Genomic DNA, 25,871 nt, shown 5'->3' with positions numbered 1-25,871 from the left:
CTCACCAAGTGCGCTCCCTCATGGCCCGTCCCAAACAGCTCGAACAATCCGAGCTGCACTTACTTTTCTCCTCCTCTTCGTGCTCTCCGTCGCGCCCTTTCTTTCTTGCTTGCTTTCTTTCTTCCACCACCACCCAACTTCCCCCTCCCTCACCAACCACCGAAGTACTTCATTCTTGCCCTCCCTCAACCTCGCTCCGCCCCCTTCTTCCCCTTCCCCTTCCCCTTCCGTCTGTCCACCTCGGAACAGTCCACCTGCACAACCGTGTGGCTCACCCCCGCCGGCCCGGCCTCCACCACGAGCGCGCTGAGCTGTCGCCCGTGGCCGCAGCCTGAGTCGAGGCCGAAGGCGTAGCGCAGGCCCGTTTCTTGTTTTCCTTTCTCTCTTTCTTTTTTCTTCCGTTGCTGTTGTTGTTCTTCATTTTCTTCATTCTCCCTGTCCTCCATCACCTCGGGGCTACCGTCGCCATTGCCATTGCCCTTGACGTTGTCATTGCGGTTGCTGTGCTTGGGCTTCCTGCCTTTTCTTCTCGAAGAGGAGGACGGGTCGTACGCCGAGATGTCCGCCTCCAAGTCGACCTGCAGCCCTGCTTTGGCGTCGTGGCCGTAGATGACCACGGTGTGGGGCGCGGTCGGGGGGAGGTGGTTCTGGTAGCGGTTCCTTTTTTGTTTTGTTGTGTGAGTTTGGGGGGCTGTGGTTGCCAGGAAGACAAAAAAAAGTGGGGGAGGGAGGAGGGGGGTGTGGCGCTCACCATGCGTGGCTCCAGGGCTCGCCTTTGCGGCCGTCGATGGGGACGGCGACGGCTTCGGTGGCCGGGGTGGGGATGGGAGTCGAAGGGCTGTTTTCGTCATTGTTGTCGGGGTCGTCCTTTGGTGTGTCTTTGCTGATGTGATGCTTGCCCCTGCCGGGGTAGAGTAGACTTCGCATGTTCATCACCGCCCAGGGGTCTTGCTTCTCGAACGGCGTGCCGGGGACGAGCCCGCCGTGGACGACGGCGAGGATGCTGGCGTTCCACGGCGGCGAGGTCGCGTCCGGGAGGCGCCCGATGCGGAGGATTATGGGCCGGGTGCTGAGCCAGTCGAGCTGGGCGCGCGTCAGCGAGCGCGCAACTTTGCGGACGTGGGCCCTCTTCCGGATGTGTGTCTGGGCTTCGTCGTCCTCTTCCGCGTCCGCGTCCGCTTCTGCGTCTGCGTCTGATATGTATCCCACCAGCCTGGACTGATCGTCAACCGAAGCGCGGCGCAGCTCCCGGGCGGCCACCAGCACCCTGTCGTCCTGGTTGCCGCGCACGGCGCTCGCGCCGAGGTCCATGGCCAGCTGGACGACGCCCCTGCTGTCGGGACCCTTGGTCACCAGGTCGCCGGCGAGAACCAGGTGGTCGCCGTTGTTGTTATCGAAGCCAATCTTGCGCAGCAGGGCCTTGAGCGCGACCAGATGGCCATGCACGTCGCCGACGACAACCAACCGCTTTCCTTGCGTCTTCTTATTCTTGTCCCCTCCCGGTCCTTCGATCTGGGATGGCGGCGTGTAAGTCGGGATGTGCTCCGGGGGCAGGTCGGCGACGAGCTGAGGCGGGTCGTCCTTGAAGGGCGGGTGTCTGTTGGCTCCGTACTCCATGTTGCCGAGGGCCTCTGCCTGCTCAGCGATGATGCCAAACAGCGTCTGGAGCCCGCTGAGGCCCTCTTCGTCTTCGTTTTCCTCTTCCTCTTCCTCTTCCTGACTGGCTTTGTCCTCAAGATCGTCGAGGGTTGCAGAGTGGGGCGCGGCAGCTGCTGGTGGTGCAGCCGGTGCAGCCCCTAACGACGTCATCGTCGCAGCGGTCCCAGATCTGCCTGCCGAACCGTCAAACGGCCGCATGCTTGTGAATCGCGGCAGGCTTCGGAGGCGGAAGGTGAAAATCAAAAAGGTGAAAAGAGTCAGGGCGCCAAAGAGGGCGAAGACACTGACGTAACGGCGACGGCGACGGTGGCATCGGAGGAGAGGGCCGACTCCTGGAGGGGCCATCGCTGGCTGGCGTTGTCGCAGCGCGGATATCGCAGCGCAGGTAGGATGCTGTGCGCTGCACTGCCCTGCGTCTGGTAACTACCAGTTCGTTGTTCCCTGAGATCCAGCGGGCCGCATGTTTGTGCTCAGCGCTGCAGGGTTTGAAACTCGAGAGTTGAAGGTCACTCGACGTGTTGTCTCGGAACAAGGTAAGAGCGCTCAAGCCGGTCTCGCTTGGACGACAAAGTTCACCACGCCGCGGCGCATGTGCTTGAGGGTGGTTTTTGCTGGACAATCAACCTCCCGCTTTTCACACCACAACGTCTCCCAACTTCCGCGGTGATCAGGCATTCGCATTTGGCCGGGTAGGCAGATTTAGCTCGAGAAAGTGGCGGGTTTATGACAGCAGCGGAGCCCCGAGGATTGCTTGGACATCTTGTCCTCCACGCTTGGGCGCTCACTCCAGCGATAGCGATATGAGTGTGGCCCGCCACCTGGGGTATGTTGTGAGGGCCAAAGCGGCCGGCGGAACCAAGAATCCCTGGCCTTGGACACGCGTAGCTTGCATCCGACCAGCTCGGAAACTTCGACATTATCCATACTGTGTAATAAGCTCCTGACACCAGAGCTTCCGAATTGTCTCGCTTCGCTAACTTGTGGAAGAGACTGGGCGCCGCACGAGCGCCCACAAAGGGACTTCTTGCCCAGCTCCTCCTGAGCCCCACCTCAAGCAGAACATGCGTTATAGTTACGCTCCGTCCGCTCTATGCAATGCACGGAGTACATGTACAGAGTTGGCGTGTGCTATGCTCCAGGCCCGAGCCCCCATCAACACCATTGAAAAGTCGCACAGTATCGTACACTGCACCAGGCCAAAGTCCTCCCCACTCGCATCCTTGGGTATCTCGTTGGCGAAGTCCGCGTCGTCACGGCTTTGTTTTGTCCCCCCGCGCCAGCGCCGCCCTGTACTTCTCATTCTCCGCCTCCCGCCAATCCTGGGGCGCCTTCTCGTTGCCGTCGGTCTCGCCGCGCGCGCCGGCGAAGGCCGACTTGCCCGCGTACAGCTGGTAGTTCTCGCCTGTCTTCTCGGTCTGCTCGAGCTGGCGGAACGCGACGGGTTGGTTGCCGCGGAAGCGCTTGCGCATGTCGATCATGCCGCGCCGGCACTCGCCGAAGCCCTTCTTCAGCTGCTGGCACCGGAGCGGCAGCGTGCTGACCAGCGGCTCGCGCAGGCACTCGGCCGCCGTGTGCCGCTGCACCATCACGCACTCGGACTCCTGCAGGCATTGCGCCAGCGCGGCTCCTGGGGAGGCACAACTGTGTCAGCTTGGGAGTAACGAACGGGGGAAGAGGGGGGGTGGTAGAGAGAGCGCGCACGTAGGTCTTTACATGAGCTCGGCATCTTTGCTGGTGGTGCGCTGCTGTGGACGACAACGGGCAAGTTCGCTGCAGCTCGGCGATGGCATTGGCGGATTCGCTAACATTCGAGACCCGCAGCGAACCCCGAGACCCGGCAAGCTCATGCTAGTGTAACATTACACTGTTACGCTACACAGTCATCAGACGCACGGAGTAACGTACCACCTCATGACATTACACTAAGTGCACAATGCGGCTCGAGCTCTGTGTTCGTGGAGTGTCTATCACAGTAAGCTTCCCATTCCCGATTGGGGAATGCCAGTCTCTATGTACATAGATGAGGAAGGCGCTGCGCCAATGCGCCCAACCGATTTGCATGTGACGGGTGACATCACTACACCAGGTATTTGAGATCCCCCGTTTCACCACCGAGCCAACACCGAGCCAACAAACTGAACTCCAACAACGCCGCTTGGTGTCGACATGGGTGTGCTTTCCAACCGCCAACAATTCATGACATCTTGATTCCCCAGTCGCACCCATGAACGTTATATGAAATTCATGGTTCCAACGTGTCCCCCACATCCCCGGCAAGAAGCCGAACAAATGACCAGGTAGAAACGCCGAAAGAGACACGCCAAGATGCCTGTCCCTTTCCTCGGGCGCCTCAATCCGTGAGACGATTCCGTATTCCGTACACCTGCGAGCTCCAACTGCCATCTCAGCCCATGCTGACCTCGTCTATCCTTACCGCAGGAGCGAATATGTCGCCCTCGTCGGCTCGTTCCTCCTCGTAGGCCTCGAGGCCTTCATCCGCGTCTTTACGCTTGCTCTACGTCAGTTTGACATCCGCAGCGGGAGAAGCCCGTCGCTGTACGCATTGTCGCAATCTAACGTTACATAGCGCCGTCCCTGCTCGAGCTGTTCTACGGCATATCCCGGCGCTTGTTCGAAAAGCTTACTACTCCTGCACAGAAGCGTGCTGAGAGGAGGAGAAAGTGTGCGTCTTCCCATCAACCGCCATCCAGTCAAGTAGTCTGGCGGACGAAACGAGTGCACGCTGACCCGCCGTAGCTATCTCGACCTCGATCCGGAACGCATCCGACTTCGTCGACCTCTGCGCCACCTTTGGGTACACAGCCGAGGAACACGTCGTGCAGACCAAGGATGGCTATCTGCTCGGACTGCACCGCCTGGCCTGGAGGAAGGGGGAGGAAGACACCAAGGTCAACAGCGGCCCCAAGAGCGTCAAGAAGCGCGTCGTGTACCTGCACCACGGGCTGCTCATGAATAGCGAGGTGTGGGTTTGTCTGACGGACGAGCAACGAGCACTGCCATTTGTTCTGGTGGAGAGGGGATTCGACGTCTGGGTAGGTTACCCCTGAGCATCATCATCCTGAGCATGAAGAGACGGAGCGTGGCTCTCTGACGATGGTAGTTTGGCAACAACCGTGGCAACAAGTACTCCAAGAAGTCCATTCGCTGGTCGCCGACTTCGCTGCAGTTCTGGAACTTTTCTATCGACGAGTTTGCCTTCCACGATATCCCCGACAGCATCGGCTACATCCTCGAGACCACCGGTCAGAAGTCGCTGTCGTACATCGGCTTTTCTCAAGGCACCGCTCAGGCATTTGCCAGCTTGGCGGTCCACCCGAAGCTCAACGACCAGGTCAACGTCTTCATCGCCCTCGCGCCTGCCATGTCGCCCGCCGGCCTGTCCAATGGTGTTGTCGACGCCCTCGTCAAGGCCTCGCCGCAAGTGCTCTACCTGCTCTTCGGCCGCCGCTCCATCCTCAGCTCAGCCACCATGTGGGAGTCGCTCCTCTACCCACCGCTCTTCACCAAGCTCATCGACCTCGGCCTTTCCTTCCTCTTCAACTGGCGCACCGAGAACATCAGCACCTCCCAGAAGCTTGCCGCCTACCCGCACCTCTACTCCTTCACCAGCACCAAATCGGTCGTGCACTGGTTCCAGATCATCCGCACCAAGTCCTTCCAGATGTACGATGACGACGTGCACCCGCCCACGCTGCTCTCCTCGCCGAGCAGCAACAAGTACACCAAGGTGGCCCGCTACCCGACGCGCAACATCAAGACGCCCGTCGTGCTGGTCTACGGCGGCAGCGACTCGCTCGTCGACATCAAGGCCATGCGCCGCGCGCTGCCCGCGCAGACCATCGCCAACGAGATCCCGCACTACGAGCACCTCGACTTCCTCTGGGCCCGCGACGTGCACGAGCAGGTATTCCCGCACGTCTTCGACGCGCTCGAGAGCTTCACGGGAGCCGAGCCCATGCGCGAGGAGTTCGCGAGGTACCGCATCGCGCGGGAGAACTCGACGCTGCTGGCGCGGTCGAAGACGCAGCAGCAGAAACCGCTCGGCTCGCCGCTGCACGCCGGCGGCATGGAGAGCGATGTCAGCAGCACGGCCGTCGGCGGCGGGAGCAGCAACCAAGACGACGGCGATGGGGACGACGCGGAGGATGAGCACGAAGCCGAACCCGAAGGCGGCGCCGGCGGTGGCGGCAGCGGCGGCGGCGAGAAGGCGCTCCCGAAGCCGGCGCTCCGCCTGGATACGCACCGCCTGCTCAAACACCAACCCGCACCTCTCCCTTCTACTGAAACTGCCACCAAAGCCGCCGCGCGAGAGACGAGGGAGACGCACATTCCCTCGCCGACCGGCGGCCGGCCGGTCGCTGCCCCGCCCCTCAGCAGCTCCAAAACCAGCCCGACGGAGGCCGTGGCGGAGGCGCAAGCGCAACCGCAGGCGGTGGCGCGGACCGCCGGCCAGAGCCCAGTGTCACCGGCCTCGCCCAGACGCGAGCCCGCGGGCCCCCGCTCTAGGGCCGCCCCGGCGGCTGCCGTGGACAAGGGCAGTGCGCCGGCGGAGGAGTGGGGTGCCAGCGCGGCTGCTGCGGCGGCACCGGCGCCGGCGAAACGGAGGGCCGCGCCGCCGGCTGCTGTGAGCACGGGCGGTGCGGCGGCCGAGGAGCACCCTGGCCCAGCTAAGGCGGCGCCGGCGAAACGGAGTGGCGCGCCAGCGGAAGAGCACCCTAGCCCGGCCAGGGCGGCGCCAGCGAAACGGACTGGCGCGCCGACGGCTGCTGTGGACACAAGCGGCGACGGGGCCAAGGAGCACCCTAGCCCGGCCAGGGCGGCGCCAGCGAAACGGACTGGCGCGCCGACGGCTGCTGTGGACACAAGCGGCGACGGGGCCAAGGAGCACCCTAGCCCGGCCAGGGCGGCGCCAGCGAAACGGACTGGCGCGCCGACGGCTGCTGTGGACACAAGCGGCGACGGGGCCAAGGAGCACCCTAGCCCGGCCAGGGCGGCGCCAGCGAAACGGACTGGCGCGCCGACGGCTGCTGTGGACACAAGCGGCGACGGGGCCAAGGAGCACCCTAGCCCGGCCAGGGCGGCGCCAGCGAAACGGACTGGCGCGCCGACGGCTGCTGTGAGCACCGGCGATGGCGAGGCGGCCGAGGAGCACCCCCGTCCAGCTAAGGCGGCACCGGCGAAACAGAGGGGCGCGCCAGCGGCTGCTGGGGACGCGGGCAGCGCGCCAGCGGAGGAACACCCAGGCCCAGCTAAGGCGGCGCCGGCGAAACGGAGTGGCGCGCCGGCGAAGGAGGGGGGTGCCGAGCCGGCCGCGGCGGGCGGCGGGCCGGGGGGAATCAGTCTGGGCGCGAGTACGTGACGTGTTATGCGTGCGTGCGTGCATGCGTGTCAATGCTTGCCTGGCTTTGTTTGGCTTCTGGTCTTGCGCTCCCCGTTGTTGGCTTTGTGCTGCTTCTTCGGTCTTGGCTTGGAGACGGGCCTGGGAAGCATACTGACCTGGACGAGGGACTACAGGAATAGCCGTTGGGGGGTCCACAACGAGTGGTAAGGAGATTGCGCGGCCGAAGCGGGCGGGGGCTGGGCATGCGTCGGGGACTGCTCCGGGGACTGCACCGGGGACTGCACGGGGGACTGCGACGGGGACTGCGTCGGGAACTGCGCCGGGGACTGCGCGGGGGACTCCGCCGGGGACTGAGCCGGGTGGGAGTAAGCCGCAACAGGCCCGGAGGCAGCCGATGCCTGGGAAGAAGTGAGTCGGCTGTTGTTATTGGTGTTGTTGGCGTGGGCGGGGGGAGGTAAACGGCTGCTTGTAGCATTTACGGTGTGTCTGTTTAACTTGTTTCGAAGGTGCGGAAAAGGGGTGTTTGGGTTGGGGTGGCTTGGCTTTCGGGGTGGGTGTGCTTCGCTCGCGAAGATTCGGAGCAGAGGGCTATGGCGGCCATAGGGTCGTACAGAATGGAGGTATGATAACCTCGCGACAAGGGACTCGTTGTTGCGGAGACTTTTGCAGCTGTCGTGTGTCCTTTGCACATATTATTTTGCACATATTCTGGGCTTGGTCCGCTGAGAAGGAGTCGATGGACAACGCTGAGCTGCTACATCCCTATCTAATTCCTCATATTCATACGCTCTCTAGTAGCTGATCAGGGGCTATCCCTCCTGACCCTGCTGCACCGCTGCTACCCACTGTTACATGTGCTTGGGTGCAACTCTTCTTGGAACAGTGATATATCCAACGCTCTGTGTATGTTCCTGAAGTAATACTCGCAAAGTCTCCCCATCTTCCATGGCCTCGTCATCATCCCGCGCCTCCCGGAGAGTGACTGTCAGAAGGGCAAGCAACACGCATCCATTCGCGTTCTTCATTGAGCCCGTTTCGTGCTCATATTTTTCCGAAGAGTGCCGTTAACCGGGCTGTCTCTCTCACAAACATCTGCACTGCAGCGTCCTGGGCCCTCAAGGCTGCCAGTATATATGCATTCCGTTCGGTCAGCTATGCAATTCCCCCCCCCCCCCCCCAAACAAAAGGAAATCCACTCACGCAATCCGCGTTCCTCAGGAACTGCCTCTAGAAGGGATCCCTCTCCGGACGCGCGAAGCCGCTGAAGAAGGCCCGGAGCCGCAGCTCGTCTGGCCCCGGCAGGTGGCGAAGGGCGTAGGTCCACGAGTCGGGGAGCTCGCCGCCGGTCCAGGCCATGACGGCGGCGACGATGGCGACGAGCGCCTCGTTGGGGTTCTGTCCGCCCCTCAGGATGAACGCCTGGACGGCCCCGACGTTCGGGCTGTCGTCCAGGTGGCGCAGGTCCCAGCGCGAATGGAGAATGAGCATCTTGGCGTCGCGGATGATGTCGTCCCGCCAGCGGCTGCTGACCCGCGTGCAGGCGGCTTCCCGGTCGGCCCGGTCGGGGAAGCGCCTCGGCCTCGGCCTCGGCCTGGTCCGACGCATATGATGAAGGGGGCTGGTGTTGGGATTGGAAGGGTGAGCTGAGTAGTAGGAAACCAGGTTGGAAGATGGCCCTTTTTTCTCCTTTCTTGATTGTCGTAGGTGGAAACAGAGTTGAACCTCGATGAGAGCTTTCCGCCTGGGAGTTTCGAGCACGGCAGGCGGGCCCTCCGGCGGCAGGAGGCCGTGGCGGGCATTGGCGCACTTTCCGTGCGGGGATTGGAGCAAAGTACGGAGGAGGGATGAGCCGGCACCGCTGCCAAACACAACAACCCGGATGGGACGACGAGGGTCAGACACGATGATGAGCCTGAGGTTGGGTTTAAAGACGCAGGGCGAAGATGAAAGAAGGTTCAATCAAGGCGGTGCTGGGAACTTGCACATGGCGAGAATCCCGATGACTGGACCAAGTCGCTCCATAAGTTTTTGGTCGTTTCGACTCAGTCCTCCTTGTGTGATATCCCTCCCTCAGGCTCCCTGTGATGCCGGGGCCAGTGTGGCAGGACTTCAGCCGTCACTTTCAACTTTCATGTCCGCCTCGTTCCAGGGGTTCTCTGACCGATCGGGCTTTGCGCATTCCCCAGGCTGCCAATCGATATCACATCACAACCCGAGTTGAGATCGACGGAACGTGGTCTGCAAAGGAAGTTCCAGTCTCAGCAGTTGCAAGCCGCCAGACGCTGGAAACTGGCAGCAAAGGCGTTCGGCCCGCTAGCTACATGCACCCTGACGGGGCTGGCATTCAGCCCGCAACATCCTTGGAATCTTGCAGAACGGCTTTGGACCCGACGGGCCAGCTCGGAGCGGGCCGCAGCTGCGGGCTGATGTAAAGGCGCCGCGCGGCGTCTGCACCCTGCAGGCAATTGGCGGCAGTCCACCGCTGGCAGGGTACAGCACCCGGCCTAGCTATGCTTGTATCGGAGTATAACCCCCGATACCATCATCAGCCCGTGCAACATCAGAAATTATCCCGCCAAGCCGCGTTCACTCACAGCCCGCTCATTCCGCTCATGTCCAACGCCACATTCTTGACCCCACCGCTCCCAACCAACCCTACATAGAAGCTACCCAAGCCGACAACCGGACAGCTTTCAATCTGATCGATGGGAGCCTGAACATAAGAGGCGACATGGAGAAAAGGATATCAGCCTCATAAAATGTGAAGACCACCAGCTTGTCGGGACACTCAACTTGCTTCACGACCTCATTTCACTTACACAGCACACCGTCGCACTCGCATCACCATGGCGTCGCCGCCCCTCACCACCGCCACCACCACGGCCGCGGCAGCCGCGAAAAGCGCCGCCGTCTTCACCGTCTCCCGCGCCGCCTTCCAGCCGCGCCAAACCTTCGACGTCTCGCCCAACATACCCCGCTCCTTCTACCTGGGCCACCACCACGCCGGCCTGGCCCGCATGCGCCAAACCCTCTCCAACATCGGCCTGATCATCGAGTGCCGCGACTTCCGCGTGCCGCTGACCTCGTGGAACCCGCTGCTGGAGCGCTCCCTCGCCGCCGCCGCCAACCCGTCCGAGCGCGCCCGCATCATCGTCTACACCCACCGGGACCTGGCGCCGTCCACGCGCGCCGCCGCGACCGCCGCCGCCCGCCTCCGCGACTTCCACCTCGCCCACCGCCACGCCGCCGCCGTGCTGTTCACCGGCGCGGGGCCGTCCCACGCCCGCGCCACGCGCGACCTGCTCGACGCCATCAAGCACGTCGCGCGCGCCCGCGACGCCCTCACCGGCACGCGCGCGCTCGTCGTCGGCATGCCCAACGCGGGCAAGTCGACGGTGCTGAACGCGCTGCGGCGGCGGGCGGTGCGCGCGGCCGAGGCGAAGAACGCCGCCGCCGGCGAGAGCACCAGCACCAGCAAGAAGGTGGCCAAGGTGGCGCGCACGGGCGCCAACCCGGGCGTGACGCGCAGGCTGAGCTCGCCCGTGCGCATCGTCGGGCCCGAGGGGTCCGAGGAGGGCGACGCGGGCGTCGGCGAGGGCGTCTTCCTCGTCGACACGCCCGGCGTGTTCGTGCCGTACGTGTCCGACCCGGAGCGCATGCTCAAGCTGGCGCTGGTCGGCTGCGTCAAGGACGGCGTGGTGCCCAAGGAGACGCTGGCCGATTACCTGCTGTTCCGGCTGAACCTTGCCGCCGCCGCCGGTGCGGGCGGCTGCGCAGACGACGGCTCGGCCTACGTCTCGCGGCTGGGCATGGACGGGCCGACCAACGACGTGGGCGAGTTTCTCGAGGCGGTCGCGCGGCGCGTGGGCAAGGTGGCCAAGGGCGGCCGGCCCAACTACGAGGCGGCGGCCGAGTGGGCGGTGCAGGAGTGGAGGGGCGGCGGGCTGGGCAAGCTGCTGCTGGACGAGGTGACGCCCGAGACGCTGGCGCGGGAGGTCGAGGCGTCCAAGGAGGAGACGCTGAGCTTGAACCAGGCCCGGAAGCGAGAGAAGGAGGCGAGGAAGGCGAGGAAGGAGGCCAGGCGGCTGGGCATCTCGGGCGGTGAAGACCAAGATGCATGACGCTCGGGCGTGTAAGAGTTGGAACATACCATGATGTATCACGATATATAGAGAGAGGATCAGACGGCGCATCTGTGGGAGCATCTTCGGGCGGTGCGGCGGTTAGGCAGCTCATTGTTGATCAGATACCCGCTATCATCGGATCAGTTCCAACAACATTTGTACAAATACAGTCTCGAAACACAACCCAGACCAGCCCCATCCCCGGACCCAAGCGCCTCCCACAAGGGGTATTCTTCCGACCAGAGTCCGCGAGAACGGCCGCCCTGTATATTAAACCCCAGACCTTGCCTGCCCCATATGTCTCAACATGCCATTCGCAAGCCAGATTGCCTTCTCGTCCGGTGACAGATCGAGCAAATATACCGCCGCTACGCCTTTCCAAATCAAACGCCCGCGCATCCCACCCGTGTCGAAAGGCCGCCACCAAAACGCCATTATATGCGTAACATAAGAAATTCGAGAGCCCGTGTCGCATTCCGCGCCATGCACGATTGCCCAAGCATGAGAAGAGGACTGCATCAGCTTGCGTATTGCTGCTGCCACTTGACCAGCCGCCGCGTCAGGCTGTCCATCATCTCCATGCAGCCAAGTTCTGTGAACTCCTTCTCCTGTCGGCCCTCCCCGTTCTCGTCGGGCGCCGAGACCGGGGCGTCACCGCCTGCTCCGCTTTGCGCGTCCTTCGAAGCTGCCGCGACGCTGCCCAGGGTGCTGCTTCCGGTTCCCGCCGTCGGCCCCGTGAACGACTCGCCGGCCAGCTCGACCTGCGTCCGCGAGATGAAATCCAGCAGCGCTGCTGCTCGCCTCTTCATGTCGTTCATGGTGATTTTGCTACTCATCCCGCCCTTCGACTTCGAGCTGGCCTTTCCACCGCCTCCCTCCCCGGCCGCTTTGCCGCCGCTGGGCGGCCCATGGTCGTCCTTTTGAATGTCGCGAGACTGCGACCGGGCGGGCGAGTCCTCGTCGTGGCCATCTCGGTCTCGCGTGTATTGATTGCGTCCCTTTTTCTTGTGCGACCGTTTCTTGTCGGACTTGGACTGGACGGTAACCTGAGGTGGCGTGTCGGGTGCCGGGTTGGACGAGGGTGGCGGCTCAGCTGCTGCCGGAGGTTGAACCGCTTCCGTCGTGACGCTGGCCGCGTTCGAATTCCCCGTAGCTTGTGCCTGTGCCGTCTTGCTTTGGACGGCCCGAGCCGCCAGAGGCAATTCTTCGGAAGGGTCGGAATCTGTAACCGTGTGAGCGCCCCGACACACTCCCGTGGATCGAAGATGCCATACCATCAGCTCGCCGACGATCAGCCCTGCCTTTCCGCTTGTTCGCTGTCTCGGCCCGCTGCCGCTCTCGCTCTTCTTTCTCCGATGCCTTCTCCGGGCGCTGATTCCTAGCAGCTGCTCCGTTTCGCGATTTCGACTTCGACGCTGCGTTCCGGCCGCTGGCTCCCGCATCGTCCGAGTCGTCCGCATTTTTGTCGGATACAGGTGAGGCTGATCGAGAACTCGTCTTCTGCCGTTTGCTGTTCTCTGGCTTTCTGCAAACAAGAACGTCAGACATGGCGTCGTGCTTGGAACAGGGTGAGCCCACGTACTCTTGACTGTCACTCCTCCCACGTTTCGGTCGCCTATTCCCATTCTCGGCCTGCTCGGCAAGCGCTTCCTCTTTGCTGGCTTCAATTGCCCTTCTTAACGCTTCTGCTTCATCATATCCGGCTTCTCTGCTGTTCAGCGTTGACCGCCGCTTCGACGTCTGAGTGGTCGACGTCGTCCGCCCGTTCCGGTTGTCCTTCTCCTTGGTCGGCGAGCGCGCTGTGTCCTTGTTCAAAGACGCCGCCCTCGACGTCGTCCTTGCTTGCCGCTTCAGAGGGAGATAGTGCGAATATACGCTCCTGCGAGCCATGCCGTCAACATGCAGTCGGCTCGACTTGCAAGGTTTTTGCGGGTTGGCACATCGAGAAGCGCCGCTTGGAACATGATCGCCAGGGCACCATCCCAGCCGAACCGTTGCAGCTGAGGCTCAGCCCCTTCAAGGCACCACCACCCACTCCAGTCTCCGGCCAATGAGAGGAGGAAGACGCGACTTACCCATTGCTTGCCGTCCAGAGTTTGTGTAGATCCTGGCGGCACTGCTCGCAAAAGTACTCGTCGGGACTTGACTCTTCGGTCATGATCCCAACACAACCGCCGTGTTGCCAGACCTTGCAAATGTCGCACTGCACAAATAGCCCGGCAGTATCGTCGGTAACGTCGGCCGAGAAGAACGGCTCGAGGTCCGAGGCATGTTTGAGCCCGTGCTTGGAGTCCTCGTCAAAGGGCGGAGGCCCCTGGTATTCTTCGTTGCCGCAAACGCAACGGACCGCCTCGTCCTCTTCTTGAGTATCGCCGCCGCCGTTTGCCATTTCGATTGCCTCAGCTTTCGCGCCGCTTCTTTCCCTCTCTTCGGCTTGCCCGCGGGTTCGGCGGCGAGTGCCGAACGGGTCTTCGGCCGTGATCGAGTCCTCTGGCGGCTCGGACGGCAGCGAATCGGTCGTGGTTGACTTCTGCGGCGACCCGCCCTTGTTGAAGTGCCGAGAACTGCGCTCAGGGCGCCCCGACACGCTCGAGGCGGAGGAAGAATTCTGCGATTGCGATTGAGTTGTTCGGGCTCTTGAAGACCGCCTAGGGTCTGGTCCTGCCATTGTTTGCAGCGGCCGCCGCAGTGACAAGGGCAGGAAGGGAAGGGGTGTGAGGGGAAGCGATTCGCAAGACGCGGGGCGGGGTCGGCAGGAAAATCAATAATTTGAGACCAACTATTTAGATGCTGTAGAGATTCGGATTTCGTGTCCTGAAAGTCGCTTCGAATTGGGGCGGGGAGTCGTCGGACGTGTCGAGGAGCGACAATGGGAGAGTTGACCCTTGACCGCGGATGGACGGAGCAGCGGCGCAAGGAATTGGAGATTCGCTACTGGCGTCACGAGGCCGCTGCCAGACGTATGAATGTTCGATAAGGAGTCGGTATATCGTTCCGATGTTGCGCGGCAGCCAGCATCAGGATGACGAGGCAGCAGGCGAGTCGATCGGAGCGGCGAACAACGGCATAGGAATACCCGAGTTGGCGCGGGGGCTTCGACGCCAATGGCGTGAAAGGCTTCTTCTTCGAATGCTTTTTCTTGAAGGCCAATCGCAAAAGAGATCGGCGCGGGGACGAGGTCAGAGGGAGGCGAGGGGAGGAGATGGATTGCGAGGTCGATGGATGGGGAGAGGCGAGAACGAGCGCGAGTCCACGAGGACGCGGAGGACGGCGCACACTGCTGAGCTGAAAGGTCAAAGTGCGAACGTTCGGATGAAATGCAAAGCGGGTCTTGGGAGAACAAGAATCGTTTTCATGACGAGAGCGGTCGAAGGGATAACCATCCGGCCAGACCACGAGGCTGGTGCGAAGAATGCTGTGGTGCTGAGCTGGTGGAGGAGAATCGGACGGCGGCTGCGAAGTGATGGGTGGAAGCGCTCTTGGAGCCGGCCCTGCACACAAGCACGCTCGCGGGAGCAATTTTTGGCCTAGTGTAGACAGTGCTGGGGGCTGCCGTGCGGGGCCGCCGAAGAGGTTGCCCACGGCTCGCTGGGCCCCGTCCAATCCCAATTGGAATTTCCGTCATGGCCCAGGACCCGGCACCTGTGAGTTGTACGGTGTGAGCCTCAATACGCACAGTGCGCGCCGTCTTTGATCGGTCGGGCTGTGTCAACTTCCCGAGCATGACATCACTCCCAGTCGGGCGGCCTTGAGAATGACGCTCTGGAAGAGAGAGAAAGTTCTGAGCAACGTATGTGAAGGTGGTGAAGTACTTATGAGACGTTGATGGAGTTGATGCACGCTTCCTCCGCTGTGGGATGACTGCCTCGCAGTTGTTGGAGAAGGCGGCTGTTGTTGGAGGACTCGAACATGCAGTACGGAATACGGAGCACAGAGTACGAATTACACGACGCTTCGGAGCTGGGGTAAGTCTTGCACGGTGGACGGAAGTCGCTGTTCCTGAGCCCCGCACAGGGGGAACGATGTGTGGATCGGAACATCCTCGGACAATCCCGCCAATGGCTACTGCTGCGATTCAGGGTTGGGGCCGGGTGTGCGAATTGCTTATGTAAACTCTCCCCAGTTCGGTCGTGCCAGCATCTCAACACTGTTCCTCCACCACAACCAAAAGCCCGCTGAGTGACCAGCTAATCGATCGGGCCCCGCCGCCAGCGTCGCTTTCCTTCGTTGTCTAGTTACAGCTCGACTGGCTTTTCCGACTTTCTTGCCAGGCATTTTGGCCCAAAGGTACTCCAACTGTGAACCTCCAGATCTTGTGAAAAGCTGGCCGAGTCTCCGCCGAGCGACCCAAAATGGATGTCGGCTCGGCCCCCTGGATCTCCGGGCTGCGGAGGAGGCCAGTTGGGTGCCCCGGACACTTCGCCTACACCGGTGCGCCCGGGAGGTGTTTTCATGGCTTTGCATGACCCAGGGTGTTATCCGGCTCCTGGCGTTTCCATCTTGTGGGCTTTTTGTCAGACGCACGAGGCTAACTCTCCATCGTGCTAGTAGGACCCGGCGGCGCCGACCCAACCTCGACCCGATCCACCGTCCGTGAACTGGTCCGGCAACGTTTTGCTATAAATACCGAACCGGAATACCGAACATTGGCTGAGCACCTTCTGGAATTTGACTGGAGGCTCGCACGCTCGCACCGGGCCCGGTGCAGTTGCAGCAACCGGAGTAGTTCGTCGGACGAGGATCCGCTGTAGCCTGCCGGCTGCGTTGAGGATCCCCAGGGAACTACTACCTGGCACCTACTATGCGAGGGCTCGATGAGTATGTCCCTTTCTCATGCGCCTTCTTTGCTCGCCCATGCATCCAAAAAAAGCTTCGTCCTGCGGCTTGGTTGCAACGCGACTGCCCATTGATTTCCCGCATTCGCAGCAACTCGCCCGTTTTCCCGTTTGAGTGTCAGACGGAGTACACCTGCCTGTTCTGCAAAATACCGCTGGCAAACATTGCGAGATCTGCCTGCCCTGACAGTCATGCTTGCCTACTTGCTCGCCCTGGCTCCTGCGATTCTGGGCCTCGCTTGGAAGCTAACTCGGCGCGCTCCAACAGCACCCCAGATAACACCCGACCAGGCTCTCAGCATGGCGTCCGAACCGGCGTCGTCGCTTTTCCCCAACCGGCCGATACGACCTTTGCCTAAGCGGCGGCTGAGGGAGCGGTTGTCTCCCGAGGTTGCTGATTCAATTCAGTACCCTCCGGTGCCTCAAAACGCCGCGCCTCTATTCCGATACCCCTATCCGCTAATGGAAGCACACTCTGATCCCGGCTCCCCGCCAGTCCGCGAAGTGGGGTCGCACTTTGAGCAGCGACAACCGCAGAACAATGGGGCGGGGACCGAAGAAGAAGAAGGGGACAATGCCGCGTCTAAGAACGGTGCAACCAGCCGAGCGACTCTGCAGCACGCCAACCTCGTCGCACGCCCGAAAGGCGAGCAGGGTCGGTCTGCAGACTTGCCGCCGCTTCCATCAACAACATCTTCTCCGGAAGGGTACGATCTTTTCGAGAACACTAACAACAAGAAGCGGAAGATCCCGACGGCCGGCGATTCTGTTCCTAGCGGTGTCCATACTGTTCACGACGCTGCCACGGGGACGAGCTCCGGTGCCGCTGGTATTCAATCCGTCGAGGGCCAGGGCGAGGCGCTGAACCACACATCCACGCCTTATTATGGCTCCGGAAGCTTTGCATCGGGCGTCCACAACGTTCCTGGTCCCGGGCGTGGGAGATATGGCCGGCCCAGGAACGGCAAAAACCCCCTGCGGCCGCTGTACGACTCGACTAACAGCTGGGCCGGAAGGATGAACAGGCCGCGCTCGGGTCAATGGGGTAGTGGACCAAGTAAGTTGGGATTTTGGGACGAGAAGCTCGGTGGTGACTGACAGTGGACAAAGACGAGAGCACGGGGATCATCTCGACCGCAATTGCCAACGCAGAGAAGCTGCCCCCGCATCAGGGGCAGGAGAACATCAGTCTCCTGCACCAGCAGTCGGCGGTCAAGCGCAGCCCGGCCTCGGCCCAGTTCACCTTTACATGTGATTCCCAGGTACCGGGATCGCTGGCCTGGCCTGGTTCCGACCAGAGGGTGGCCGTGCAGCCGCATCAGCAGCCTGCGGCTCGAGCTGCCCAGCCCGCCCAGGCGGGAACCACGCCCTCTGCATTGCCCCAGGCAGCCGACGCGGCAACGAGGGAGGCGGCGTCTAGAGCCGGGCCCAGCGGATCAAACCAACAGGCAGCGGCCCCCCCGAAGCCGCCGCGAAGGAGTGCCGAGGAGAGGTACCTGGCGGCGGCGAGGGCGCGTCGGCACGAGACGCAGCTCTACAACAAGCGCCATCCTCCGAAGCCCGAAGATGTCTGGATCTGCCACTTTTGCGAGTACGAAGCCATCTTCGGAACGCCGCCGAAAGCGCTTGTGCGGCAGTACGAGATCAAGGAGCGCAAGCAACGGCGCCTGGAAGCGCAGAGGAGAGCGCAGTGGGAGAGAATGAAGAAGGGAAAGCACAAGAGCAAGAAGAATAGCAAGCTTCCGGCGAAACACACGGGTGCGGCGCATGATGCTCACCACCCCGCGGACGGCCGCGGAGCCCCGGGAGATCACTACGACCACGGAGCCGACGGCGAGGCATACTACGAGGACGAGTACTATGAGGACGAAGAGTACGACCCCGACGATCCGGGCGACCCCGGCGTTCCGGTGCCGCACGACGGCAATCCGGGCTCTTCGGGCCGCGGTACTGACCCATGGAACGGCAAGGACGGAAACGATGGAACGAATGGAGAGGCTAGAGGCGGGTCGTAGTCTGAGCCCGTTTCGCCCTCAGACCCCCGTCCACGCTGCACCGATAGAAGCATCAGCATCTGATATATCGCTTGCCGCATTCTAGATGGTCAGGCGGAGGCAGAGCGTCAGGAAGCGGGAGGTCACTGGCACGTGGGAGCGCCAGATGGGCTCGTGTGTGTGTTCGATGTTTTGTGACAGCACCGCTGGATAATCGGAGAGAGTTGTGGCTCCCACAGTCTTAGAACCATGGAGTGCTTGTTTGCGGGACAGGGGAACATCGGGAGGCTCTGCGGCGCTGGGAGCCTGCGCGATGCTTACTGAACCGCGGCAGGGCATCATCCAGACCTGGACTCCCTTGGTGGTGCGCCCATCCCGCTTTCACATCACAGCGATTGCTACCTCTGGACTTTTCCCACCTCGAGCACTCCTCTCATCCATAGAACAGCGAACACACTGCCGTTAGGAAGCATGCCTACTACTACTACCTTGCTGAGCTTTGGAGCACCGCGGTCCAGTCGCACCGGCCGCGCCTCCGTGGCTGAGTCGGTCGGTGGGTTACGTTGTCTGGATTGTTAGCGAATGGCGTGCGTGTCATGAAGACAGTTCAAGCGGATCGGGTCCCGGCTCGTGATTTGTGAGTTGTGCTGCTGTTGTTGTGTCTTGCCCCACATTACGCGTGTTATCTTACACAATATAGCTTACAGTTACAGGAGGACACGATGCCGAGTCCCTGAAAGCGAGGCTTCGTCACGTCGTCTTGAGTTCTGCTCCACCTTGGAAAGACCCTTGAGCGTGTACTTCCGTAGTTCTCACACCTGCCAAGGAATGTATTGCCGCACTCAAGACAGCACCGTGAGCCTTTTCAGAGCTTACACTAAGCTGACTCTCGCGGGGAGGTAGTGTACACTTAGCGGAGGGGTCAGGGATTGAGAGGTTGATCTTTACCGTTTGTTGTTTGTGAGCCAGCGCAGATCAGCGTAACGCGGACCATCATTGCAAGCAGGATAAGCGTAATCCTTACACTGGATGAACAGCAGGCAGACCCCCAATCCTTGAAGAGATCGCCGTGACACGCAAAAGGAATGATGTTCCCGTAGCTAGGTATGTACCTCCTTGCCTACAATATTCCGTACATACCTCGTGTCCGTACTTTGTCTTCCTCGAGGTTTGAGTGTAGTGTACGGATTCACACATTACCTTCCAAGTTCCAGACCACGCTAAGCCCCTAAATTACTCCAAATTGCTTAGCGCGCCACCCCGGACCACTGCCGAAAGGTTGCAGGACCCAGTTTTCGCAGTCTTCAGGGTGCATTAGCTCGTTGATGCGACAGACCGGATGTGGTACGCTGGACGGAATAGCTGCCTTCGCTACCTGACCTACATACTATTTCCTGCGCCGTGTCACCGTCCCATTCATCAGTTCGCCCCAACACCATCGGGCCAAGAAACAAATTCCCATCCTCCTGTCGTCTTTCGTCTGCGTCGCGCTTGCCTTCTCCATCTCACTTCTATGACCGCCCACACGAGGTAGCGACTCCGCGCCCGGGCCGGCCAGGTTGTCTCTGCTATGATGTTTGGCTCCCGAAGGCACCGGCCGCCGAATCCGGTATGCTGTCATTGCACCTTTTGCGCGTCCATGCACGGCGCTCTCTCGCTGCATTCGCTGTTGTCGCAGATAACGTTAGGTCGGAATGCTAACGTCCCCATGCCGCTCCCTGCAGCCACAACCGCTCACCGCGGCGACTGCGAATCCCAATGCTGCCACTGCGGCCGCTGCCGTCTTCAAGCGCCACGAGTCCAATGCCTCCCTCCCGGCCGCTGCCGCCGCCGCCGCCCTCCGCGCGCGACCAACGACTCCGACCCGCGTGGCTGATGTGCAGACGAAGCGGACCTTGCGCCGGAGCCTATCCGTCGCCTCCTCGGGGACCGCGTCCCAGCCAGGCCCGGACCAGCCGGCGTTGCGCAGGCGTGGCAGCAGCGGGTCAATGGCGGAGCGAACCTTTCGAACACCGAGCCCCCACCGCCCCAGTAGCAGCAGCGGCTCTGGCGCGCCGCGAAGCCAGCCGTTCGCCGACGAGATGCCCCCTGTACCCGCGCTGCCGAGGGACGTGGGCGCATCATCCGCCCTGCGCGGCGGCGGTATTGCCCAGCAAGACTCGCAGTTGCGGAGGGCGAACAGCGTGACCGTGGGATCCACCCCCTTGCGACTCGCATCCCAGAAACTCGCCTCAGGAGAGGGCCCATCGTGGTTCGGCGCTGCGAAGCTGGGAGATCTCGGAAGTGTCCGCCGGACTGACCCAGCCATGGCCAGCCCGCCGTCGAGCCCGCTGCAGCTTTCGGCCCGGGACGAAGACCCGCCCGAGGGGCAAAGGCCGGGAAGTCAGGCGTCGTCGATCAATTTTTCCTATCCGACGCGGGCAAGACTTGGCTCACCGAACGTTGCCCAACAACCGAAACCGTCCACCGTGAGCCCGACGTCAGCGCACACAAACCAGCCGCGACCCTCGACTGAAGACCGCCAAACAGCTCAGGCGCCACGAGTTAGACAGCAGCCGAAAGAGCAAATGCGGACACAATCCGTCACGAGCTACGCCGCCGACCAGATTCTGGTTTACGACCCCAACTCCCGAAGGATGGTGCCGCAAGCAGACCTACTAGCGGTTGAGCAGGCGGTGCGCAACGCGTCCCAACAGCGGACAGGTTCGAAGAAGAAAGTGAGGGCCCCTCAGGGGGTCGGATCGCATCTGGCAGCGGGTACGATGAGTCGCACCAAGAGTGAGGCCTCGCACACCGCTCCGCCAGCAAAAACTCAGCCCCCTCGCCCTGTGGCACCCGTCCAGTTGGAGCGACGGGATCAGCCGCCACCGGCTGCGGATGCTGTTCCTGCCCGCAATACCCGGGCGGATGTCGAAGAACCTGCTGTTAAGATGGTCATTAGTTCGCCGAGGATAGAAGAAAAAAGACTCGAGCAGCAACACGAACAAAACGCAAAGGCCTCGCTTCGGATCAGCACTCCGGGAGTTCCCACTTCCGTCCCGGCCGCTCCTGTGGCTGCGCGGCTTGCTGTGAGGAGGCAGCCTTCCGTGGTTCAGGAGGAGCCAGAGCCGCAGGATTCTGAAGGCGAAAGGAAGGCGGAGCGGGTCGTTTCCGATGCCTCGGATGCCGTGCCGGCGCGACAGAGGATGCGCCGTGCAGCACTCCCCGAGAACCAGCCTCCAGCAGCGCCGCAACAGCAGGCGACTCTGCCGTCGTCGGGTTTCCCCGAGAGCCGTGCGACCAATCTGGCCGATCAGGGGCCCAAAGAGGACTTCCCCGATGTCTCGGAGAACCGGCAATCAAAGCCCGGCGCCGTGGCCCTGGTGTCGCGTGAGCGCACCCATTCAAGCAGCCCTCCTCGACAGGCGCATTTCGGTCCTGTACAGGATAACTTGACGGTCAAGCACTCGCCGCCGCCACGATCAATCTCCCCGCGAAAGTCAGCCATGAAGCATACGAGCCCGCCGCGCGGGCCATCACCTTCCGGTGATACGTCTGAGACCTCTGGCAGCGTCAGCCAAGATCCTCCTGTGTCGCGCAAGAAGTCCGTGCGGGTGAGCTTCGAGGATGGCAGTACCGCCGGGGTTGGAAACGAGTCGGCAAAGCGAACTGATTCGCCATCGACGGGCAGCCCGCAGCCCACACACCGTCACAGCTGGCTCTCCCACCTTGGCCGCCCTCATGTAGACTTGCCGCCCCTCGAAGTTGATGAGGTTATGAAGCCGCGGCCGGCTCTGCCGAGCTTTGGCAGCGTGAGGGACCGGAAACCGCGGGACACTAGCCTGGATCAAACCGAGCGGCCGCTGGTTCGGCCCAAGGCAGATACCCGGCACAGTTGGCAGGCACTCCCTAGCGCGCCTCTAGGTGCAAGCAATGATCATGCCATCGGCGCGGTTCTGTCGCGTGAGCAACAAGTGTCGAGGGAGAAGCATGGGCACGCCGAACACACCTCGACACCTGGGGAGCCATTGCCTCCGGTGGTGACCAGTGTCGAGGGCCCTGCTTATTTCAGCGACAGCTCCGACTCCAGCTCCATCATCAGTTCCGAGTTTGAGCACCCGGAGGTGGTGTTGCCGACTACGGCCCCGGGACCGCCGCCGGAAGCCAAAGGTGGCTTGCAATCCGCTCCTCCCGTCAATGGTGCAGCGGCGAGTACCGGCCGCGACGACCTCCCTTCACACGAAGTCAAGGTGCAAGACAAGACAGCAGAGCCACAGATACCCACGATATCAGTATCCCAGGCGACGCCCCTCGGTGGCGAGAACAAGTCGCTCGGGCAGTCCTTCATGGACGTCCCTGGCGGGTTCCCTGAGGATGAGTCGGACCAGTCTGCTGCGTCGGCTGCTCGGAAAGCCCAAGGCCCAACGGTCGTTCAGCCCGCCGAGGCGACTTTGCCAGACAGCAACTCGGCACAAACGATCGTTCACACCGGCCAGCACTCAACAGCGCAAGACGAGACCGACTCCGAGAGCAGCATCTACAGCGATGCGTACGAGGACCTTTCCGACATCGAGGGCGACGGTTTCCAGTCCCTCGACGCTGTGGTTGAAGGTCCGCTACAGGCGAGTCCGTTGCAGCAGAACCAGCCAAGGCGGGACCTACCTGAACACTCCTTGCCAGAGACATCGTCCCTCCAGCCCAAGCAAGAAGCTCCGGCCCTCCATACCGAGATATCTTCGGCTACAACTGCAGTGGAGACGTCCCCCGCAGAGACGCCGCAGGACGAATGGGAAAGAGCAAAGGCCTACTTGAAGAGTCTGACGGCAGAGAAGCGGGCACAGCTGGCGAGGGAGGCAATGGAGGAGGCGGGAATCGAAGCGGACATGGACGAGGTAGAACGCGAGTTCAAGGTCAAGAAAAAGAAGTCGGTGGAGCGCAGGAACTCGGAACGGAAGGCTTTGGCCTTGCACATGGCGCAGCAAATGATGGCGCAGCAGGAGAAGGAAACAGCAACAAACCCGGACCGCAGCTACATGATCCAGCCTGGCGAGGGATTGGCTGGGGCTGGCTTGGACATTCCACCGATGCGGAAGACGATGCGCGGCGAGGCCGAACAGCCGACTTCTCTCCCCGCCGTCGAGAGACCGCGACTGCGGAAGTCAATGCGCACCAGCGGCCCAGCAGATGGCAGCCAAGAACTCCGGGCAACAACAGCCAACCGAGCCGCCGCCAAGCGACAGGTCTCGTCTCCTCCGGTGACTGGTGATCCTACGGAAACAGCAGGACATCGTAGGTCAGTAACGCAGGTAGAGCCCGCTGCCGCAGTTGCGAGGCCTCTTCAGTCTACCATCCAGCGGCGCGGCTCTACGGGCAGCGAGAGCAGCTTCAAGCGTGCCCGGCCTGCCCGAGCGCAGGGCTTCGGGTTCCGCCACTCCCTAAGGCCAACTTCTCCCCCGTCGCCTCGGAGTGACGACAATCGCTCCTCGAAAAGGTTCTCATTGCGCACACTCTCTCCGGCGCGGTCGTCACTCGCCAGCACATCCGCACCCGCACCCGCGCCGATGCGCACGACGCTGCGCGGCCAGCCGCCGGCAAAGAAGAGCCCGACCGGCATCCGCATGCCGAGCTTCAGCCTCTCGTACGGCGGGGGAAAGAAGAGCAGCAGCGGTGCCGGGCCCGGTGGCTCTCGCTTCACCAGCCGCTTGGCAGATTCCAGCGACGAAGACGACGGCGGCTTCTCCTCGCGCTTCCACAGCCGATTCGCCGACGACTCGTCCGACGACGAGCCTGCCAGGCCGCTCCCCCTGCCGCTCCCCAAACCAGCGGCCCCCGCGGCCCCCGCGGGACTCCCGCACGCCCTGAGAAAGGAGAGCTCCATCGCGAGCACCGCGCTGCCCGAGGAGCTGGAGTCGTCGGACGACACGCGCGATGCGGCCACCAGCCTAGCGGTGCACCCCGACAACCAGGGCAAACCCCTTTTAGCGCCCGCGGCCAATAGCACCGTCACCACCGCCACAACAACAGCCAAGACAGACCTCTCCCTCCGCCGCATCCGCTCCGGCCGCGGCACGCTTCTCCCCACCACCACCACCACCACCGCCGCCGCACCCGCCTCCTCGCTTTCCCAGCCCGCCACCGCCGCCACAACCGCCGCGGAAAATGCCACCACCGCCGCTACCGCCGGCCCCTCCCGCCGACGGAATAGCCTCCTGCTGTCGGTGCTGCGCCCCCGCCGCGGGCGCCAGGGACAAGGCGGCGGCGCCATCGCCCGGCCCGAGGTCAGCGAGAGCGCGGCAAGGCGGGATACGCCGCTGGAGCGGAGCGTGGGGCAGCTCGAGCGGATCCGGAGCCGGGGTGCGCGGCGTTCTCTCGGTGCCGGTGCCGGTGTCGGTGCTGCGCTGGGGGCTGGGGCGGCGGCTGCTACTGCTGCTGATGGTGACGAAGATGGTGAGGATGGTGATAACGGTGAGGAGGGGGTGGGGCAGGGGGTGGTGGCGGTGCAGCAGCAGAGGAGTCCGCGGTTGCGACTGCAGAAGCGCGGGAGCCGAAGCGCCGCGGTTGGTGGTGTCAACGCGACGAGCGGGAGTGGCACCGCTGCGGGGCGGGTCTCTGGCGCCGTGGTTCCGCTGACGCAGCCCCAGCCCCGGTCGTCGGGGTTGGATCATTCGGGCGACGCCGGCCTCCTGGTGCAGCAGCTGCATCTCACGCGGTCGGCGACGTCGGAGAAGAACCTTGGCACGCGCACCCTCAGCAGCGGTGGTGACGGCGGCAGCGGTGGGGGCTTCCTGCATCTGCGGCCGCAGCCGCCGCCGCGGGTGTCGTCGTTGGGCGGTGGTACCGCCGACCTGACGAGTGTGGATGGCTCGGTGGCGGGGGCGTCGTCGACGACGAGGAAGAAGCGGTTCGGCGCGCTTAGGCGCATGTTTAAAATCGAGGATTGATGGGGTGGGACTGGGGGGGTGGAAGGTATCTAACTAATAGTTGGGCGTTTGATGGATTGCGGTATTGGTGGCATGGGTTATACGGCGAAAGAATCATGGCGAGCAAGATGACAGAAGCATATGAGGCATGACTGCGGCGATGGGTTGCGGGATTGGGATTCGGGCCATACGGAACGGACAGGCAGCAATGCAAAGCAGGTTGAAGTGGCAGGCAAGCAAGCGAGCAAGGAAGCAAGCGAGCAAGCAAGCAATCATTGGACGCGCGGATATATACCCTGGCGTGGGAAGCAAGTCGGCGTTTCTTTTGTATCGGTGGATCAAACTGTTCCGATGTTGTATGTACGCTGGGTGCCATGTAAACAGGACTCGGCGTCACGCAGGGATGGGATGGGCACACACATGAGGCATAGACAAGGGGCAGGACTTGGGAGTTTTGATCTGAGACTGTATGTACATCACCGCCGTTGATGTGTCGCCCGGCGGGTTGTCCAAGTTCGATGTATGTCACCCCAAGTGCTCTATGGGGTGAGAGCATAATTCTGACAGAGGAGCCAGGCAAATAAGATCATGTGCATGATTTGAGTAGCACCCTGGTGACGAAGTTAAGCAGCACCTCCTTAATTGTAGGTGAAGCGCTGTTCATTGTTAAGATATTCTCGGCCCTGTCTTGCGGCTGGCGTACCCTTCCATCTCCACCAAGCCTCAAGCGTATTGCCAGCAGCAAGCATCCCGCACATTGTTCAAGTCACATGTTGGCCAAGCAATGTCCTTCGCCGCCACCAGGCGGACCCAGCTTGATTCAACGTTACGCTCCATCTACAGATCGGCAAGCTGGACAGAGTTACATCGCGACCTGTCAACCTCTCTTCTACTATCAAAAACAATACAATGAACAACACTCCCATCCCACTTGCAATCCCCCCAATCGCAACACCGAAACCGAGCCAGCCTCACATCTCCCCTACCATGTAAATCCC

The 25,871-nt window shown here is 62.2% G+C and overlaps 7 protein-coding genes across 7 annotated transcripts; 4 read left to right on the top strand and 3 right to left on the bottom strand.

Moving 5' to 3' along the window:
* Positions 1–66: 66 nt before the first annotated feature.
* THITE_2111951 (uncharacterized protein) lies at positions 67–2,362 on the bottom strand. The gene is made up of 2 exons (XM_003651478.1): positions 752–2,362; positions 67–660 (listed from the first exon to the last, which is right to left on the bottom strand). The coding sequence occupies exons 1-2, from the start codon at positions 1,807–1,809 to the stop codon at positions 186–188; spliced, it is 1,533 nt and encodes a 510-aa protein (XP_003651526.1). The 5' UTR covers positions 1,810–2,362; the 3' UTR covers positions 67–185.
* Positions 2,363–3,617, bottom strand: THITE_2111949 (uncharacterized protein). Its single transcript, XM_003651477.1, has 2 exons — positions 3,361–3,617; positions 2,363–3,286 (listed from the first exon to the last, which is right to left on the bottom strand). Exons 1-2 carry the CDS (start codon positions 3,383–3,385, stop codon positions 2,910–2,912), a joined length of 402 nt encoding a protein of 133 aa, XP_003651525.1. The 5' UTR covers positions 3,386–3,617; the 3' UTR covers positions 2,363–2,909.
* Positions 3,618–3,984: 367 nt separating this feature from the next.
* Positions 3,985–5,680, top strand: THITE_21868 (uncharacterized protein; the record flags this gene model as incomplete). The annotated part of the gene is made up of 4 exons (XM_003651476.1): positions 3,985–4,016; positions 4,099–4,178; positions 4,417–4,712; positions 4,781–5,680. Coding segments are annotated over 4 exons (1,308 nt in total), but the record flags the coding sequence as incomplete, so codon positions are not given.
* A 4,274-nt stretch (positions 5,681–9,954) lies between these two features.
* On the top strand, positions 9,955–11,127 carry THITE_13135 (uncharacterized protein; the record flags this gene model as incomplete). The annotated part of the gene is made up of 2 exons (XM_003651475.1): positions 9,955–10,443; positions 10,483–11,127. Coding segments are annotated over 2 exons (1,134 nt in total), but the record flags the coding sequence as incomplete, so codon positions are not given.
* Positions 11,128–11,444: 317 nt separating this feature from the next.
* On the bottom strand, positions 11,445–13,949 carry THITE_2111943 (uncharacterized protein). The gene is made up of 3 exons (XM_003651474.1): positions 13,221–13,949; positions 12,420–13,024; positions 11,445–12,367 (listed from the first exon to the last, which is right to left on the bottom strand). The coding sequence occupies exons 1-3, from the start codon at positions 13,811–13,813 to the stop codon at positions 11,664–11,666; spliced, it is 1,902 nt and encodes a 633-aa protein (XP_003651522.1). The 5' UTR covers positions 13,814–13,949; the 3' UTR covers positions 11,445–11,663.
* Positions 13,950–15,690: 1,741 nt separating this feature from the next.
* Positions 15,691–18,036, top strand: THITE_2111935 (uncharacterized protein). Its single transcript, XM_003651473.1, has 3 exons — positions 15,691–15,963; positions 16,249–17,037; positions 17,091–18,036. The coding sequence occupies exons 2-3, from the start codon at positions 16,281–16,283 to the stop codon at positions 17,993–17,995; spliced, it is 1,662 nt and encodes a 553-aa protein (XP_003651521.1). The 5' UTR covers positions 15,691–15,963; positions 16,249–16,280; the 3' UTR covers positions 17,996–18,036.
* Positions 18,037–19,588: 1,552 nt separating this feature from the next.
* Positions 19,589–24,941, top strand: THITE_2111934 (uncharacterized protein). The gene has a single exon (XM_003651472.1). The coding sequence runs from the start codon at positions 19,669–19,671 to the stop codon at positions 24,892–24,894; it is 5,226 nt and encodes a 1,741-aa protein (XP_003651520.1). The 5' UTR covers positions 19,589–19,668; the 3' UTR covers positions 24,895–24,941.
* The last annotated feature ends 930 nt before the right edge of the window (positions 24,942–25,871 follow it).

Source organism: Thermothielavioides terrestris, chromosome 2, assembly GCF_000226115.1.
Source record: "Thermothielavioides terrestris NRRL 8126 chromosome 2, complete sequence".
In the NCBI taxonomy this organism is placed as follows: Eukaryota; Fungi; Ascomycota; class Sordariomycetes; order Sordariales; family Chaetomiaceae; genus Thermothielavioides; species Thermothielavioides terrestris.
Note: the sequence above shows the minus strand (reverse complement) of the source record. Positions and strands in the feature narration are given on the sequence as shown.